Source organism: Rhinatrema bivittatum, chromosome 2 (assembly GCF_901001135.1).
Source record: "Rhinatrema bivittatum chromosome 2, aRhiBiv1.1, whole genome shotgun sequence".
Lineage (NCBI taxonomy): Eukaryota > Metazoa > Chordata > Amphibia > Gymnophiona > Rhinatrematidae > Rhinatrema > Rhinatrema bivittatum.
This window is the reverse complement of record NC_042616.1, coordinates 254,148,217-254,163,745: the sequence shown is the minus strand read 5'-3', so window position 1 is coordinate 254,163,745 and position 15,529 is coordinate 254,148,217. Positions and strand designations below refer to the sequence as shown.

At 41.0% G+C, this 15,529-nt stretch overlaps 1 protein-coding gene across 1 annotated transcript in view; it reads left to right on the top strand.

Moving 5' to 3' along the window:
- Nucleotides 1-15,529, top strand: part of RBMS3 (RNA binding motif single stranded interacting protein 3) — a 1,783,971-nt gene that overhangs the window by 1,045,710 nt on the left and 722,732 nt on the right. Inside the window, exon 5 of the mRNA XM_029589419.1 lies at nt 5,547-5,704. Coding sequence (XP_029445279.1) covers nt 5,547-5,704 — 158 coding nt within the window. The remainder of the gene's footprint in view (nt 1-5,546; nt 5,705-15,529) is intronic.

Genomic DNA, 15,529 nt, shown 5'->3' with positions numbered 1-15,529 from the left:
GTTCTATTAACCCTTCTCTATAATTCCCTGACCCATATTTTTTTTTCCTTCCCATTCTCTCGTTCAAAATGTTGCCTTAATTGTTATAACGGACAAAATCAATTGCTTTATCCCTGCATGCAAGATCAGCAACATTATGAAAGAAGGGAGAGCTGCCATCCTAGACAGGGAATGGCGTGCTGCAGTCCGTGCAGAACTGCACGCTATTCATGTGGAATAAAACACAGAGGGGTCACTGAGTACCACGCATTAGCAACAGGAGGGAGGTGGGGGTTCTCAACGATTGCTTTAAGCACAAGGTATGCATATACATTTAGGTATACCTGTACATCTTCAAACTCCTTACATTTGTTTGGTTTTGTTTGTGTCTTGCTAAGTGTGTAGCTGTACTAGCATAATGTTCCTTTCTGAATTTAGAAATTGATCATTTATTAAAATATAGAATTAAAAATGGCTAATAAGGTATACAGCTTAGCTGTTGGAGAATCTCTTCTGCTTTCACTTGAAAAGAGAAACCAAGATGTCAACAGACAATGAATGTCCATTCTCCTACTTGAGACATACTGTAGATTACCATATGCTCAAAGCTTAACACTAAAGGTCCTAAATTTACCAGCATATAGATGTACAACGGTCCTCGAAGGGACTTTTGGGAATGATATTTAAGGCCTAGCTAACTGACTCGGAGGCAGATTTATACAGCATTAGAAAAGCTTCCTTTCCTCCCCCTTCTCGTCTCTCAGGATTGCTAGCAAAGAAAATCTTTTCATGTTTTCCTGTTTCATGCTTTCTTTTACTTTCTATAAACAATAAATGATGTATAAAGCCTCTTGTATGGGAAATCCTGTGGGGCTTCAGTTTTAGGTCTATTTTGCATGAGATCACACATTGTGAGCACAGTTACTTATCATGATTCATGCTCGGAAAGTGGAACCCAACTGGTCCTTAAGGATGCATCAATTTTTCAGTGCTCCTGCATTGTTTTAAGTACTACAGCAACTTTAAGAAGCTCTACCTGAACACTGTAAAAAGAACAAATAAAAAAAGAAGAAACACCCTTCATAGTTCATTTTGGCAAATCTTTATTTTTCTGGGGTTCAAAGACTAGCAAAATCATAACAGTTGTCTAAGAAATGTAGTACTATAGAACACGATGTACAGTATTATGCTTATTGCAACTCTATCAAATTTTATTTTTATAAATGCAGTCTACATTTTGAGAAAGAAGGCCATCAATATCACGTAGGAAATAGAATTCAAAAGAAAAGAACAAAATATGAAAATAACATGTAATAATTAATGAGTATTGAGAGCACCCCAGCACAATAAATTACAGAGAAAAGACAACAGTACGGCATATAGAATTGGCAAGATATATCAAATATTCAGTATAAATAAGAATTAACCACTAAATAGGCATAGGCAAAAAGCAAACCAAAATCAAAGAAATGAGTCCAATTCATGGTGACAGTAATAATGAACCCCATGGGAAGCCTACTGGACTATGGGTACTTTTTTACCAGTAGGCTGTACTAGCTACAGGTTGCTTAGCTAATTCAGTTTAAAGCTTTAACCTTGTCATAAAGGGGGTGATTTTATGATAGACCATCTACAATTGAAAGCTGTTATGCACCCAAGAAACAAGGCAAAGTTATTCATGTAAGTTTGCTTTGAAAATTATTCTATAATCAAAAAAACCCACATATCAAAAACTCAGTCGCCACCAAACGTTTATCTTCTATTTTCTCCTACCCTTTACATGCCTCCCGAAGGAGTTTTCATTTGATATATCGAGAAAAATGTTTTTTGAATGAATAGTGGTTGTTTCATAAACATGAATCAAGGAGTGCCATCCAGGCTACCTCTGTTCTTTATTTTAATCATGAACAAACCACCATCCACCTCATTATTTTTTAATTGTTTTATCAAAAATTGAAAAAATTAAATTTATTGTAAATTGTACATTCCAAATTTTAAAAAAGGGAAATAGTCCACCACTCTGATATCGAACAGTGCACGATGGCGTTCTCACCCAACAACTTTTCTCATAATGGGACAGATTTTAAAATGTATGCGTGCAAGTGCACCTTGCGCGCGCTGAGCCCACGGGGAGACCAGCTGTCTTTCCCCATTCCCTCCGAGGCCACTTTCCTTTCACCCCCACCTTCCCCTCCCTTCCCCTAACTGTCCCACCCCCCAGCCCAAAAAAAACCCTGTACCTTTGTCTCACAACTGTGGCCTTGAAGAGGCCTCTGGCCACGCCCCCGCCCCACCCTCGGACTGCCCATTTTTTCAAGCCCTGGGACTTACATGCGTCCCGGGGCTTTACACACACCGCCGGGCCTTTTGTTCTTTCATTTCTCAGCTCACTCTCAACGTGCTGCATTCGTCCTCTGGTTGTTCGCCATTTTGAAAGAGGATGAATCCTAAAACCTGGGACTCTCTCTGCTGCTTCTGATTTCCAGGGGAGAACTCCCCCCCCCCCCCCCCCAATCAAATTTTCTGCCTGTGGGCAATGTAATGTTAAATGCGGTTCTTCCTAATTCACCTGGCCCCAAATCTCCCCCAGCAATTCTGGTGGAAGGACCAGATTGTGCAGCCCCTCTGCAGCATTACTATGTTACCCTGCCCAAAGTTGTTCAGGCCATAGTCCTATGGCCATCCTGTTCTGATGTCTATGATTTTCGGTTCCAGTAAAATTCACATCTGTACAAACAAGCGAAGCAATTGCTGCACACGGTGATAATGAAAGATGTAACCAAGCTGCATTGCTCAAAGGAAGATTATTTTTGTGGAAGAAAAATAATGGAAGGGTGTGGCTAAAAGAAAGAAGTAGGACAGGCTGGAATAGAAAACTACAGTAAAAGAAGATGTGGAACACAGTTACCTAGACTTCCTTTTAGCACCTGAATACTGGAACTTGTCTGCCCAATTGTATCCTCTCCCCTCTGGATCTCCTGCCATCAACCCCTTCACAAAGGGAGTGCCTTCCCTATGTACCCATCCTAGAATATCTTCCATCCCCTTACTCCTTAAAGAAACTAGTAGCCCCTGCCACTAAAATACTATCTTACTCCTTTATTTAATCTCTTCAACTCCCCCCATCTTCCTTCCCTCAGTATCCCCTCCTGAAATTCCCCTTCTGCTTAGTATCTACCAATGTAATAGAATGTTTATTATATATTGATTGTAATCCATCTTGAGACCAGCTTGATTTAGGCAGAATATCATGATGTCAATATTCAAAGCAATTTAGATGGATAACTCACAAGTTATCCATCTAACTCCAGGTTATCCAAGTTATGCATCTAACTCAAAGTTATCCATCTAATCCCAAGATATCCATTTGAATGTTTAGTTTTGAATATTGACCTCCAGATATTTACAAATAAAAATATTTTGCCACAAAGAAGCCTATTCACTAAAACTCACACTGAAAATGTTGTACTATGCACGTTGATAAAAATTTAACAAAACTGTAGTGTACACAATGCTTCTCAAAAATCCCTTTATTAACTGGGCTGAAGTGAGAAAGCTAGCATGGGAGATTTCATCCCCTACTACTCACCCAATCAATGTCAGACACTTTCTTCAAGCGCCAAACACCTCTCCCAAGACAGACTTAGACCTCCGTTCAATACCAGAAATCTCTCTCCTTCCCCCTTCCCTTCAAGATCCAGACTTCTTGATACAGACCTGGACCTTCTTTTAAGGCAACCCACTCCATGCCCCTCTCAAGATCAGATAACCCTCGAGAAACCCCCTTATAGCCTGGACCCTGATGTGCCCCCCCTGCCTCTTTCCACCCCTCCGCAATGAGTCCTTACTATTCTGGAAGGTTCCGTTCTTCATTAGCAGGAGTGACATGAGAGCCCTCCTATTAGCAATATTGTAGTCTGCCAAAAGATGCTGCCAGCATTGACTTTGTTTTAATTCATTTTGGAGGTTTATTCATGCACATTTTTTATTCACACAAAATGTTATGTAATGGCATAAGCACAGTTTGTATGCATAAAATTCAATTATGTGCACACAAAAGGCATTTATGTGCATAAACTACTGAAACAAATTAAATTAATTGAAAAAAATGTGCTGGGAAAAAAGATACAATGAATGAGGAGACCAAACAGAAAATGTTTTGTGTGCACATCCCTAGTGTTCACCATTGTCACATGAGAGGGGCTTCTGGGGATGTCTCAAGGTGGATGGTTGCTCTAAGAGAGGATCTGACTCTGCATTATAGGGGTTGTCTTGAGAGGGGGGTCCAAGGATATCTCCAGAGGGAGGAGATGCCGTGAGAGTGGGTCTCTGACTGTCTTGAGGAGTGAAGTTGTGTTGCAAGGGGATCCAGACATGTCTTTGGGGAGCTGAGGTTCCAGGTTGTGGCATCTGGAGCTATATTATGGAATTTAGGGGGATGAAATTCCCTGCCCCCAATGTTAACCAAACCTTTCACTTTGGGCTGGTTAGCAAAGGAGCTTTCGTCTCTCTGTATGCATGATAGATGTTAAAATCTGGTCCAAGGCAGTTGTTAACTTGTAGACCTTAGCAGGCATAAGCTAAAGTGTTTGTAGGAGAACATATTATAAGCTTCATTTACATCTCATTTACAACTGGGATTGTGCCAGTTTTAGCATAGTCAAATACCCACTAAACTTGGTTAGGAGTAGTTTAGTGTGTTTAATAAGCTTTTAGTGGATTGTATGTTATTATTTTCAGCTCACTAAATGACCTTAGCAAATATGTCAATCATTAGTGCATAGGACCCAACAACTCTGACTGAAATGAAGTTAACAGTTAGTTACATCTTAAGGTTAAAGGATGATAGCATATAATAGTGATTATGGCCCTGCGACATGTTAGAATTATTCCGAGCAGCAAAGATTATGCACTGTTGAAGGGAAAAAGAAAATGTTGTTTTGACTAGAAAATTACTATACACTTCCCACAGTATTATAATGTCTTTGTTGTACAAAAATGCACCCAAGTTATACACTTAAGGATACGTTTTCAGTAGGACTCTTAACAGCAAAAGGATGACTCATATATTAGGGGTTATTACTTATAATACATAAACAATGGAAATGAAGTTCGGAACTTTGTTTTACTCACAGTTCCTTGTATTACTCTGTGGAAGCACAGGATTGTCATTAATATTGCAAGGCCACCGTTTTGATATTTATCCCATATGGCCCAAATTCACTTCTTGACTTTTCTCCAAATCTTTGTCTATGAGATAAGAAAAAAAACCAGAGCGAATGAGGCCCCATATTGCTGTGCATCCCAAAACCTGTCCTGGAGTTCCCACAGCCAGTTGGGTTTTTCAGGATATCCATAATGAAAAGGCATGAGATAAATTTTCATCTGTTGAAGACCCAGCATGTGCACATTTCTCTCATGCAACCATCATTGCGGACATCCTGAAAACCAAACTGGGGGTGGGATCACCAGGACAGGGACTGGGAAGCCTTCCAAAATGTGTTACAATGTTAATTCCAATAACAGTACCGTACTTTTATTTGTGTATTTATTCTCTTCAATCTTAGCAACAAGAGCAAGACCCCACAAACCTCTACATCTCAAATCTACCTATTTCCATGGATGAGCAGGAGCTAGAGAATATGCTGAAACCCTTTGGACATGTTATTTCTACAAGAATATTAAGAGATGCAAGTGGAGTCAGTAGAGGCGTTGGCTTTGCCAGGTGAGAGTCTTCGTTTACTTATGAGATTGTCCTTTTTTCCCCCCCTCTCTCCTATTAAAAGTTGTTCTTCTTTCTGTACTTTTCTTAAAGGACCTCATCCTTCTAACCCAAGCCTGTGCAGAACATATCTGCTTCCCAGGAAGGGATACTCTGATTTGCAAAATAATATTTAGAAACCTTACCTTACAATATATAACATTGCCATAGTAACCTTGGGGATATATTCTGCTGTCACAGTTGCGTCAGCTCATGTTCTTCTACCAGATCTAAAAAATGTCATGCACTGGGTAGAATAATAAAACAAGCAAAACAACTGCTTCTTCCCAGAGGATTTTCTTATAGACTTAACTCATAATCCAAATGAGAATCACAGCTCAGACAAATTGCTGCTAGTCCAAAAGCAAAATCACTTTACTATCAAAATATGGACCTGATTTACTAAGGCTGTTTTCTCATTCTCTATCTATGGGAAACATAGCTTTATAAAGAAGCACTAAAACTCACATTAAACATTTTTAGCATTTGTATTGCTATTGTATTATTTTCTAATTTTATGAACTGCTTTGAGTCGGACTATGTCTAACAAAAGCGGTCTACCAATATAACATTCTAAAAATTTAATAAGCCTCAAAATCACATGAACACTACTAGTGTGTATGCTAACCCACAAAACTGGAACTTTTATGTTTGCTAATATTGCCTGTGCACTAAAAAGCATGAGGCTGCACCAAACAAAGTCCATATATATATTAAGCTGAGCATGTGCAGTCCTCTTGTCCTTGAGACTCAGTGCCCTTGCTGCAAATCTGTATATAAGTCAACCTGGCACATGGGGCTAGTTGTCAGTGCTGAGGGCAGAAATGAAAGAGAATCTGGAAACCTGGAGAGGAGATGAAACAAGAGAATAGATTTTCAAGAAAGGAAAAACCAGATGAAAAGCTTCAGACGTCTAACCGGAAGGAGAATGACTGGCATTTGAAGGTATCTTGGCCAGACTTGGCACATCCATCCAATCCCATTGATGCAACGGAGGAACATCTGCCAACCCTGAGTCAGAAGGACAATTTCATTTGACTCAGCATCTATGAGCAGCCTGTATTGTTAGGGCAGCAAAGGCACAATGACAGTTGTTCATTCTGCATGCTAGACAGTGATGGCCGTTGCCATATGCCAGTAAAGCTGTTCAAGCAAACAAGACTACCACCGTATGCCCCATCTCAAGAAGCTATTCCCACCATGTCCATAGCACCTACTCCATTTACACCAAACAGAAGCAGGCCACGGGCCAGAGGTGGATCGGCTGGAGGGGGCATCCAAACAAGGTGGAAAGAGGATGCCTCTTGAACAACTCTGTTTCGTGTTCAGTGCTATTTGTGGGTAATTTATGACTGAATTACTGCAGTCTTATCTTTATTGAAACACCTGTCTTGCAGATTGTTCATACCATCTGAGACCATGCAGGATGTAGAGCACATTCAATGCAACATTTCTGCACAGTGATTGCCTTTAACTGGAAGTTGTGGGATGGCCTTTATTTGCATGTAGTGCCATCTTGTCTTGCTCTTTGTGTTTGTCATGGTGGAACAGACAAGACAGTAATGATTAATACTGTGATTCTGCAGATAACCCAACATGGTTGCTTCAGCTGTTTCTGCATCAATTGACTTCATTATGCTTCAGAACGTGTGACTGTAAGAGCAATGAGCGAAGGAGAATTTTCAAATTTGCCTGAGCTTTTTAGAGAAGAATAGTTAGACAGAGTAAACAGATGTGCTAACTCTGACTCAGCTCAAATAGGTCTTCTAATCCTTGAAGGGATTTTCACAGTGAGAATCCTGCTTAAATCAGGTATCTTAAATATACACAGACAGCTTAGGATGTGCTGCACAAGGAATTGCACTTCCATTGCTGTGTTTGCTGAAAGCTGCTGCTGGATCACTGCAGTTCTGGATAGCAGAGGTGAGATAAAGGCCCTGGAGTGAAGATCACAATGATATCTGGTAGTCCTTGGGACTACACACACACAGGGAGATAGACTTTTCATACTGAGCTCTTTGCTGACTTCTGAGCTGATAATTCACTGTAGTGACATTGACCACTACCTTAAAAATAGTTATTCATCTGCATCACCTGTAAGCCTGTGGATTACAAGTAAACCTAAGTTCTGTGTAGTTTCAATGTTAACCCTTGAATCCCTGATCTCATCACCATACCTCAGGGGTGGAAGGGACATCTTTTTTCTCATCCCAGTTGAAACAACATTATGCTTCAATATTGTCTGTCACCTTCAGAAGGCCAAAGAACATCATGTGGTTACTAAGGCTAGGGATGTACTCTTGAGGATTATAATGAGCTCACTGATAATTCAAAGGTATACTAGGCCTTGGTACCAGTAAATTAAAAGATATACATTATCTTTTAGTGATTATAAGTGTTGCGCTGGAGGTGGACCCTTGGCCTGGTGCAGGATTGGTACGGCCCCATGAGGGATCCCAGAGGGTGCCTTCCGCCAGGAGGCGGAGCACACGAGGAGACAGAGGCAAACAGGAACTTCACCAATAACGGTCCAGGGGCTCCGCGGGTTGAGCCCTTGGATTCCCGGACTGCCTGGGCTTAGGTGGGCCTCTGGGGGTCTCCCAGAGAGATGATGGAGAGGTGTGCCCACCAAGAGAAGAGGTGCGTGGCTGTCGGTGAACAGGCGAGCTAGACCGGAACAGAGAGTACCGGAGACCACGGGTACGAGGCAGGAACTGAAGGACTTCCGGGCAAGGTTGGCAGCGCCTAGTGGTCTAGCTCGCAGGAGGAGCAAAGAGAGTGTCCAAATTGAGCGCAAGGGTCAAAGCCAGGGTATCCGTCCGAGGGTGGTCAGCCAAAGCAAGGGTCAGTTCCAGGAATCAGTCCAAGCGTGGTCAGGACAAGCAGAGGTCAGTACCGGGTATCAGTCCAAGCGTGGTCAGGGGCAAGCAGAGGTCAGTTCCAGGTATCGGTCCAAACATAGTCAAAGGCAAGCAGCGGTCAGTTCCAGGTAATCAGTCCAAGCGAGGTCAGAAGCAGGCCAAGGTCAGTACCAGGTATCAGTCTGAGGAGGTACTACCTGGGTAGCGGAACGTGGAACAAGACTCAAGAACAGACGCTGGAACACTGGAACAGGCACAGGAACACTGGAACAAGCACTGAAACAAGGAACTTTGGAACAAGCACAGGAACAAGGATGACAATTAGCTTCACTCAAGGTGGCGACCCGTTTGCCAAGGCGAAGAATGAGCAGCTGAGCCCTTCCTTTAAAGGTCGGCCTAGTGCGCGCGTGCATGCCTAGGGGCAGGGCCGAGGAGGCCGAGGCTGCGGAGCCCCGATGCGAGCCATGCTGCGAGGCCTGGGAGCTGAAAGGAGCCGGAGACGCGGGCGCCGGCCGTCTGGAGTGCAGGTGACTTGCTGCGGTAGCTGGCGCGGAGGGACCAGGACTCCTGGAGGGAAGAGAGAGGTGAGCAGGCCCGGCAGTGGCCTTAGCACGGCCGGGGCGTGCAACAATAAGGACAAAATATTACTGTAAAACTGTTCATACTGACTATAGATGTTTGCACTTGTAGTATGTGCATTTAACATTTTTATGCACAGCTTCTTAACTCGTTTCTGGTACATGCAAAAATAAAAACAGTCTTGTTTTACTTCAGTATGTTTGCTGGCTCAGAAGGAAAGTTCCCCTTAGAAGTATATTTACTGAGGGAGAATCCATCATTACACAGTGCACACGTAGCCGCTGGGTGGGGCTACATGCAATAGTGACAACATTGTGCCTTATACACAAAACAATGCAATTCAATAGTGTTTGAAAAAACAGTTGTCATCTGTGAACCTTTGACTGAAAATGCATTTTCTTATCTTAAATAAATGTGGAATATTAATGAAGTGCTCAAGTGCTTGTTGGTATCTCTCATCTCTGGTCTTCTCCTCCTTCATTCTCCATGTTTCCCCTGTTCTTTATCCCATATCCCTCACAACATTTCTGGTTCTAACATCTCTACCTTCTCCATCTGTAACTCACAATACATCCTGTAAAGCCGGCTAGGCTTCACTATTCTTTAACATTGTGGAATTTCCTGTGGTGGGAGGCTCAGAAGGAGCTGAGGAGATGTGAATGAAAGGAGGTTTCTTCCCCCAAAGGGGATGGGTTTGGTGGTGATATAAAGGGTGCTTTCAGAGCATTAAGGAGTCATCTGTTGGAGGAGTTCTGAGAAAGTTCTTGCATGGTGAAGTGTTGAGAAGAGCTGCACTCAGCCTGAAAGAGTTAAAAACTGGAATGTAGAAGACCTTTGGGCTTGCCGGAGAAGCAAAGGGAGCCCCCTTCAGTACAGACTAGAGAGACAATTAGGAGAATAAGGACCTCAGATCAAAGGGACACCATTCTGTCTGGGGAAGCCCACAACCTGAGTGGTAAAGAATTTTCCACTCTTCATTGGGACTTGAAGGAAGGAAAAGGCTTTGGTGGGAACTTGAGTGGGCAGAGTCTTCTATGGGACAATGCTCAAGCAACCTGAGATGTGAGTACCAACTTGGAAATCTGTGAAACTGACTAAGAAGCTGTTATTCTATAACTTGATGAGTTTTCTGGACTGATGCTGAATTTTTCTGGACTGTAATTGTTTTGGACTCTGAATAAATTCTTTCTTCTTTTTTTGGAACACAAGTTGGATATGGACATCCATTTTATGTTAATATGTGACTCCCCTTGGACCTTATAGCTTTTGCTATCCCCAATTATTTGAATCCTGATCCTGGGGCTGTAGACCAGTTATCCCGACCCTGCAATACCTTAAGGTGAACCCCCCCCCCCCCCCCCTGAGCCCTTGAAATGAAATGGCATGCGTGCTGAAAAGTTAACACCTGGTCTGAGGTAGGTGTTAAAATTTGGACCTTTGCAAGTATGTGATAAAAAAAAAAGCACATGTAAAGCTACTCCGGAACACTCACTAAGGCCTAATTTTCCTATGGCATTTGTTCCTTTATATGTGGATATTTGCATTCTCATTAATGTCTTGGAGACCTCTTTAGGGCCTGAGTATATAGTTGCTATTTGGAGTGCACACAAAACAGCCTTAGCAAGCTTGCTAAGCTTTAATGCATAGGTCCTAAATTTAAAAATAAAATATTTTTCTCTATAAAAAAAATTAATCAATCAACAATTCTTCACTAATATAAAACTCTTTATCAGTTGGTTGTGTAGAATTAATGAAGAGGATCAAATATTTACATCAACACAGAGGTAATTTACACTTGTTGTCCTTTTTACTGTTAATCCGATGAATTATAGACAAATTTAGCTATCCCTTAAAGAGAAAACAATTCTGCATCATCCTTGTGGAATTGTACATTGAGTATGATGAAATCTTCACAATTTTCTTGCAGAGATGTATTGGGAGAATTGAGGTTGGCCCCATAGCAGACCTGAACATGGACTGTATTTTATAGACTTATACTGTAAAGGTTTCACTACAGTTTGTGTTGCTCCATCTGAGTAAGTGAGATACAAATTGTAATTTCTCCAGATTTTTGGATCTGGATTTGCTGTTCAAGACTGTTGCTGAAAATTGCTTCACATTACAGTAGGGCCACTTATCTGTGACAGTTTCCAAAACAGATGAACTCCACCAGTCGCAGCCTCCCACTCCCAGTACTTTTCATTTCAGTCTTTACAGGAATCTTGTGTCTCAGTAGGCAGTGAAAAAATAGCAAAGGGGAAAGAAAGATACATTTATTTATTTACTTTTTATTTGTCCATTCGTTTACCTTTTAAATCTTCAACATGTGCTTAACCAAAGCCCATCAAAGTGAGGAATATTATAAAATCATTAGGCTTTACAAAATGCTAAGTTTAAAATATTTACATAGACATCACACATCATAATAAAATAGAATAGCTTACAGAAGACATCAACCATTACTTTCTGGGGTCAAACTTTATCCAAATCTAAGTTGTTCAACAGTACAAACCTTCAATCAAATAACTAGATTTGTATTCATTTTCTGAACTTAAGATAGTTTTCCTTCTTCCTGATTTCCTTAGGTAATTTGTGCCTCAAATCTGGGCCACAACAGCTAAAAGTTGTTCATTGTACAGTCATTAACATAAAATCTCTTAATGAAGGGATCTCCAGCAACTACTTCTGAGATGACCTCAGATTTTGTGCTGGTGCATTCCAAGAAAGTAGGTTTGTAAGCTTTCAGGAACCTCGGGATGTACACATTTGAAGACCAACATTAATATCTTGAACTGAACTCTAGCCTTGATTGGCAACCAATGCAGTTCTTGTAAAACTAGATTGATGTGGTCATATTTACTTGCCCCCCAACTATCAATCTTGCTTCTGTAGTTTGAATGAGTTATAATCGCTTCACACTCATTCCTGGCAAGCCTTGATATAGGCAGTTACAATAATCTATTCTTATTAACACACAGGCATTTAAAATAGTTGCCAAGTCCTTAGGAGCTAATAGATGTCGCAGCTGCTTAATCATCCTCTGACTGTAAAATGAGAACATCACAATAGATGAAATTTGGGGCTTCATAGTTAATACACTATCAAGTTTAATTGTCAGACTCATTACAGTTTCCTTAGGGATGATGTTCACACTTGATACCACTTGACAGGTTAGAAATGGTCTTTCCCTGCGACTAATCCAAAGGGCTTCAGTTTTCTCAGGATTGAGCTTCAGCCACAAGTGAGTGAGCCAGTTTGGTACATGATTCAGGCAGTCATTCACCCTTTGTATATCTTGCGCCTGAACTACCCAAATAGGTTAAAGAATTTGAATGTCATTTGCAAAAATGTGACATTCAAAGCTCTGCTGCTCAGTCAACTTAGTCAGTGGCACCATATAGATATTAAAGAGGAGACAATATTGATCCCAGATGTACTCCCCAAACAATTAGAAGAACCTCTGAATTTGTCTCATTCCAGCTAACTCGATATGGTCTATCCTTCAAAAATAATGAGGCAAACCACTGTAGTACTTTCTCTCCAATACCACTGCTCCCCAGCCATTCCAAAAAATAAATTATGATTCAGTGAATCAAACGCTGTTGACAAATCAAGAAGGTTTAAAAGCACATCACTTCCCCATCTAATTATCTTTCAATCTTATCTTTTAAACTTACTAAAATCATCTTAGCATGCCTCCCACACCAAAATCTTGATTGCTTCCTGTGAAGAATTTTATAATTATCCAAAACGTGTGAGATCTGGGAATAACAGAGCCTTTCAGTTACCTTAACCAGGATGGGGATGCATCCCTTATGCTGCCACATTCACTATGTCTTCTCTTTGGTCCTTCTCCATTAGACTCTTTTGCAGCTAGTTTTGGTTCCAGGAACCTAGTGACAGACAAAATCAACAATTCCTCTTAGCTGAAGGGAGTACTGGATCCTACCAACTCACAATAGTGCAAGGGGTGATATATCCGTTGAAAAGATTTTGGCACTTGCAGTCCTACTGGTGACTGTCTGTAAGAAGTCCTACAGAGATCTTTACAATATTAATGTCCTGTAGTTTTCAGGTGATCATGTTCATAGTTGCCTAGTTTAACCTCTAATCCAGGGGTGGACAATTCCAGTCCTCGAGGACCACCAACCGGTCAGGTTTTCAAAATATTCCCAGTGAATATGCACGAGAGATTTGCATGCTCATTGTCTCAACTGTATGCAAATCATAAAGCTTGCCATACTGGATCAGACCAAGGGTCTATCAAGCCCAGTATCCTGTTTCAAACAGTAGCCAATCCAGGCCACAAGAACCTGGCAGGATCCCAAGTGGTAGATAGATTCCAAGCTGCTTATCCCAAAAATAAGCAGTGAATTTCTGCAACTCTACCTTAATAATTATTAATGGACTTTTCCTCCAGGAACTTGTCCAAATCTTTTTTAAATGCAGCTATACTAATAGCTCTCACCACATTCTCTGACAATGAATTCCAGAGCTTAATAATGAGTTGAATAAAAAAATATTTCTCTTAATAGTTTTAAATGTGGAGTGGAGTGGAGAGTGGCCTAATGTTTAGAGCAGTGGGCTATGAACCAGGAGACCAGCATTCAAGTCCCACTGTTGCTCCTTGTGACCTTGGGCAAGTTACTTTACTCTCTGTTGCCTCAGGTACAAACTTAGGGCCAGATTTTCTAAACTACTGCGGCTTCCTGAATCCTGGCGCTATCGGGGGGCAGGGGGGCGAAGTGGGGGGCAGGCCTGCGAAAGCCGGCAGCGATTGCACCACCGCGATGTTATCGCTGCTGGCTTTCGCACTCAATAGCGCCATCGTAAAAGGTGATGCTATTGGGTGCGCTACTGCCAGCAATAAGGGTTCCTACCTTTTTTCCGCCAGCGATGTTTACGCCACAACTCCGCCCCTATGAAGTTATTGCACGCAAAAAGGGACTTTTCACATGCGATATCAATAGAAAATGACCCCTTACATTTTAAGCCCTCTAAGGATAGGGAAATACCTATAGTACCTGAATGTAATCTGCTTTGAAGTGCTGAAAAAATTGTGAAAAGCAGAATATTAAAAAAATCTAAATAAATAAATATTAGCTAATATCTTCATTGTGTGTCACCTGGTCTTTGTGCTTTTCAAAAGAGTAAACAGCTGATTAACGTTTACTCATTCCATTCCACTCATTATTTTATAGACCTCTATCGTAACTCTTCTTAGCCGTCTCTTCTCCAGGCTGAAGAGTCCTAACCTCTTTAGCCTTTCTTCATAGGGGAATTGTTCCATCCCCTTTATAATCTTGATTACCATTCTATGTTCCTTTTCTAATTCTGCTTTATCTTTCTTGAGATGTGGTGACCAAAAGTGAACACAATACTCAAGATGAGGTCGCACCATGGAGCGATAAAGAGACATTATGATATTCTCTGTTTTATTCTCCATTCCTTTCCTAATAATTCCTAGCATTCTATTTGCTTTCTTGGCTGCTGTTGCACACTGAGAAGATTTTAATGTATTTTCAACGATGGCACCTAGGTCCTTTTTCAGAGTGGTGACTCCTAATGTGGAACCCTGCATTTTGTAGCTATAATTTGTGTTACTCTTCCCTCAGTACATCACTTTGCACTTATCTACATTACAGCCTCCCAGTTTTGCACGGTCCTCTTGCAATTTCTCACAATCCTCTTGTGATTTGAAACTTTGAATAATTATGTATCATTGGCAAATTTGATCAGCTCATTTGTTGTTCCCATTTCCAGATTGTTTATAAATATATTAAAAATAATTGTCCCAGAACAGAACTCTGGGGCACTCCACTATTCGCCTTTCTCCATTGAGCAAATTTACCATTTAGCCCCTCTCTCTGTTTTTTTTTAACCAGTTAACAATCCACAATAGGATACTTCCACCTATCCCATGACTTTCTGATTTCCTAAGAAGTCTCTGATGAGGGACTTTGTCAAATGCTATCTGGAAATCCAGAAACACTATATCAACTGGCTCACCTTTATCCACGTTTATTTATGCTCTCAAAAAAAATTAACAAATTTGTGAGGCAAGACTTCATAGAAACATAGAAATGATGGCAGAATAGGATACAACGGCCCATCCAGTCTGCGAAGCAAGCTCACATTTTTTTTGATTGACAGATTGTCAAGATCTGGGCCTTGTTGATTACTTGTTTAAGATTTCCCCTGTGCAATTGATTTCTCAAACCATATATACTTGTTTAAGATGTCCCCTGTGCTTTTTGTTTCCCCATACTTCCCCTTAATATTTTTTTTTTTTTTAGTTAGTTGCTGTATGATTTTCTTTAACAGTATGAAAGATTATGTCTCTAGTGTG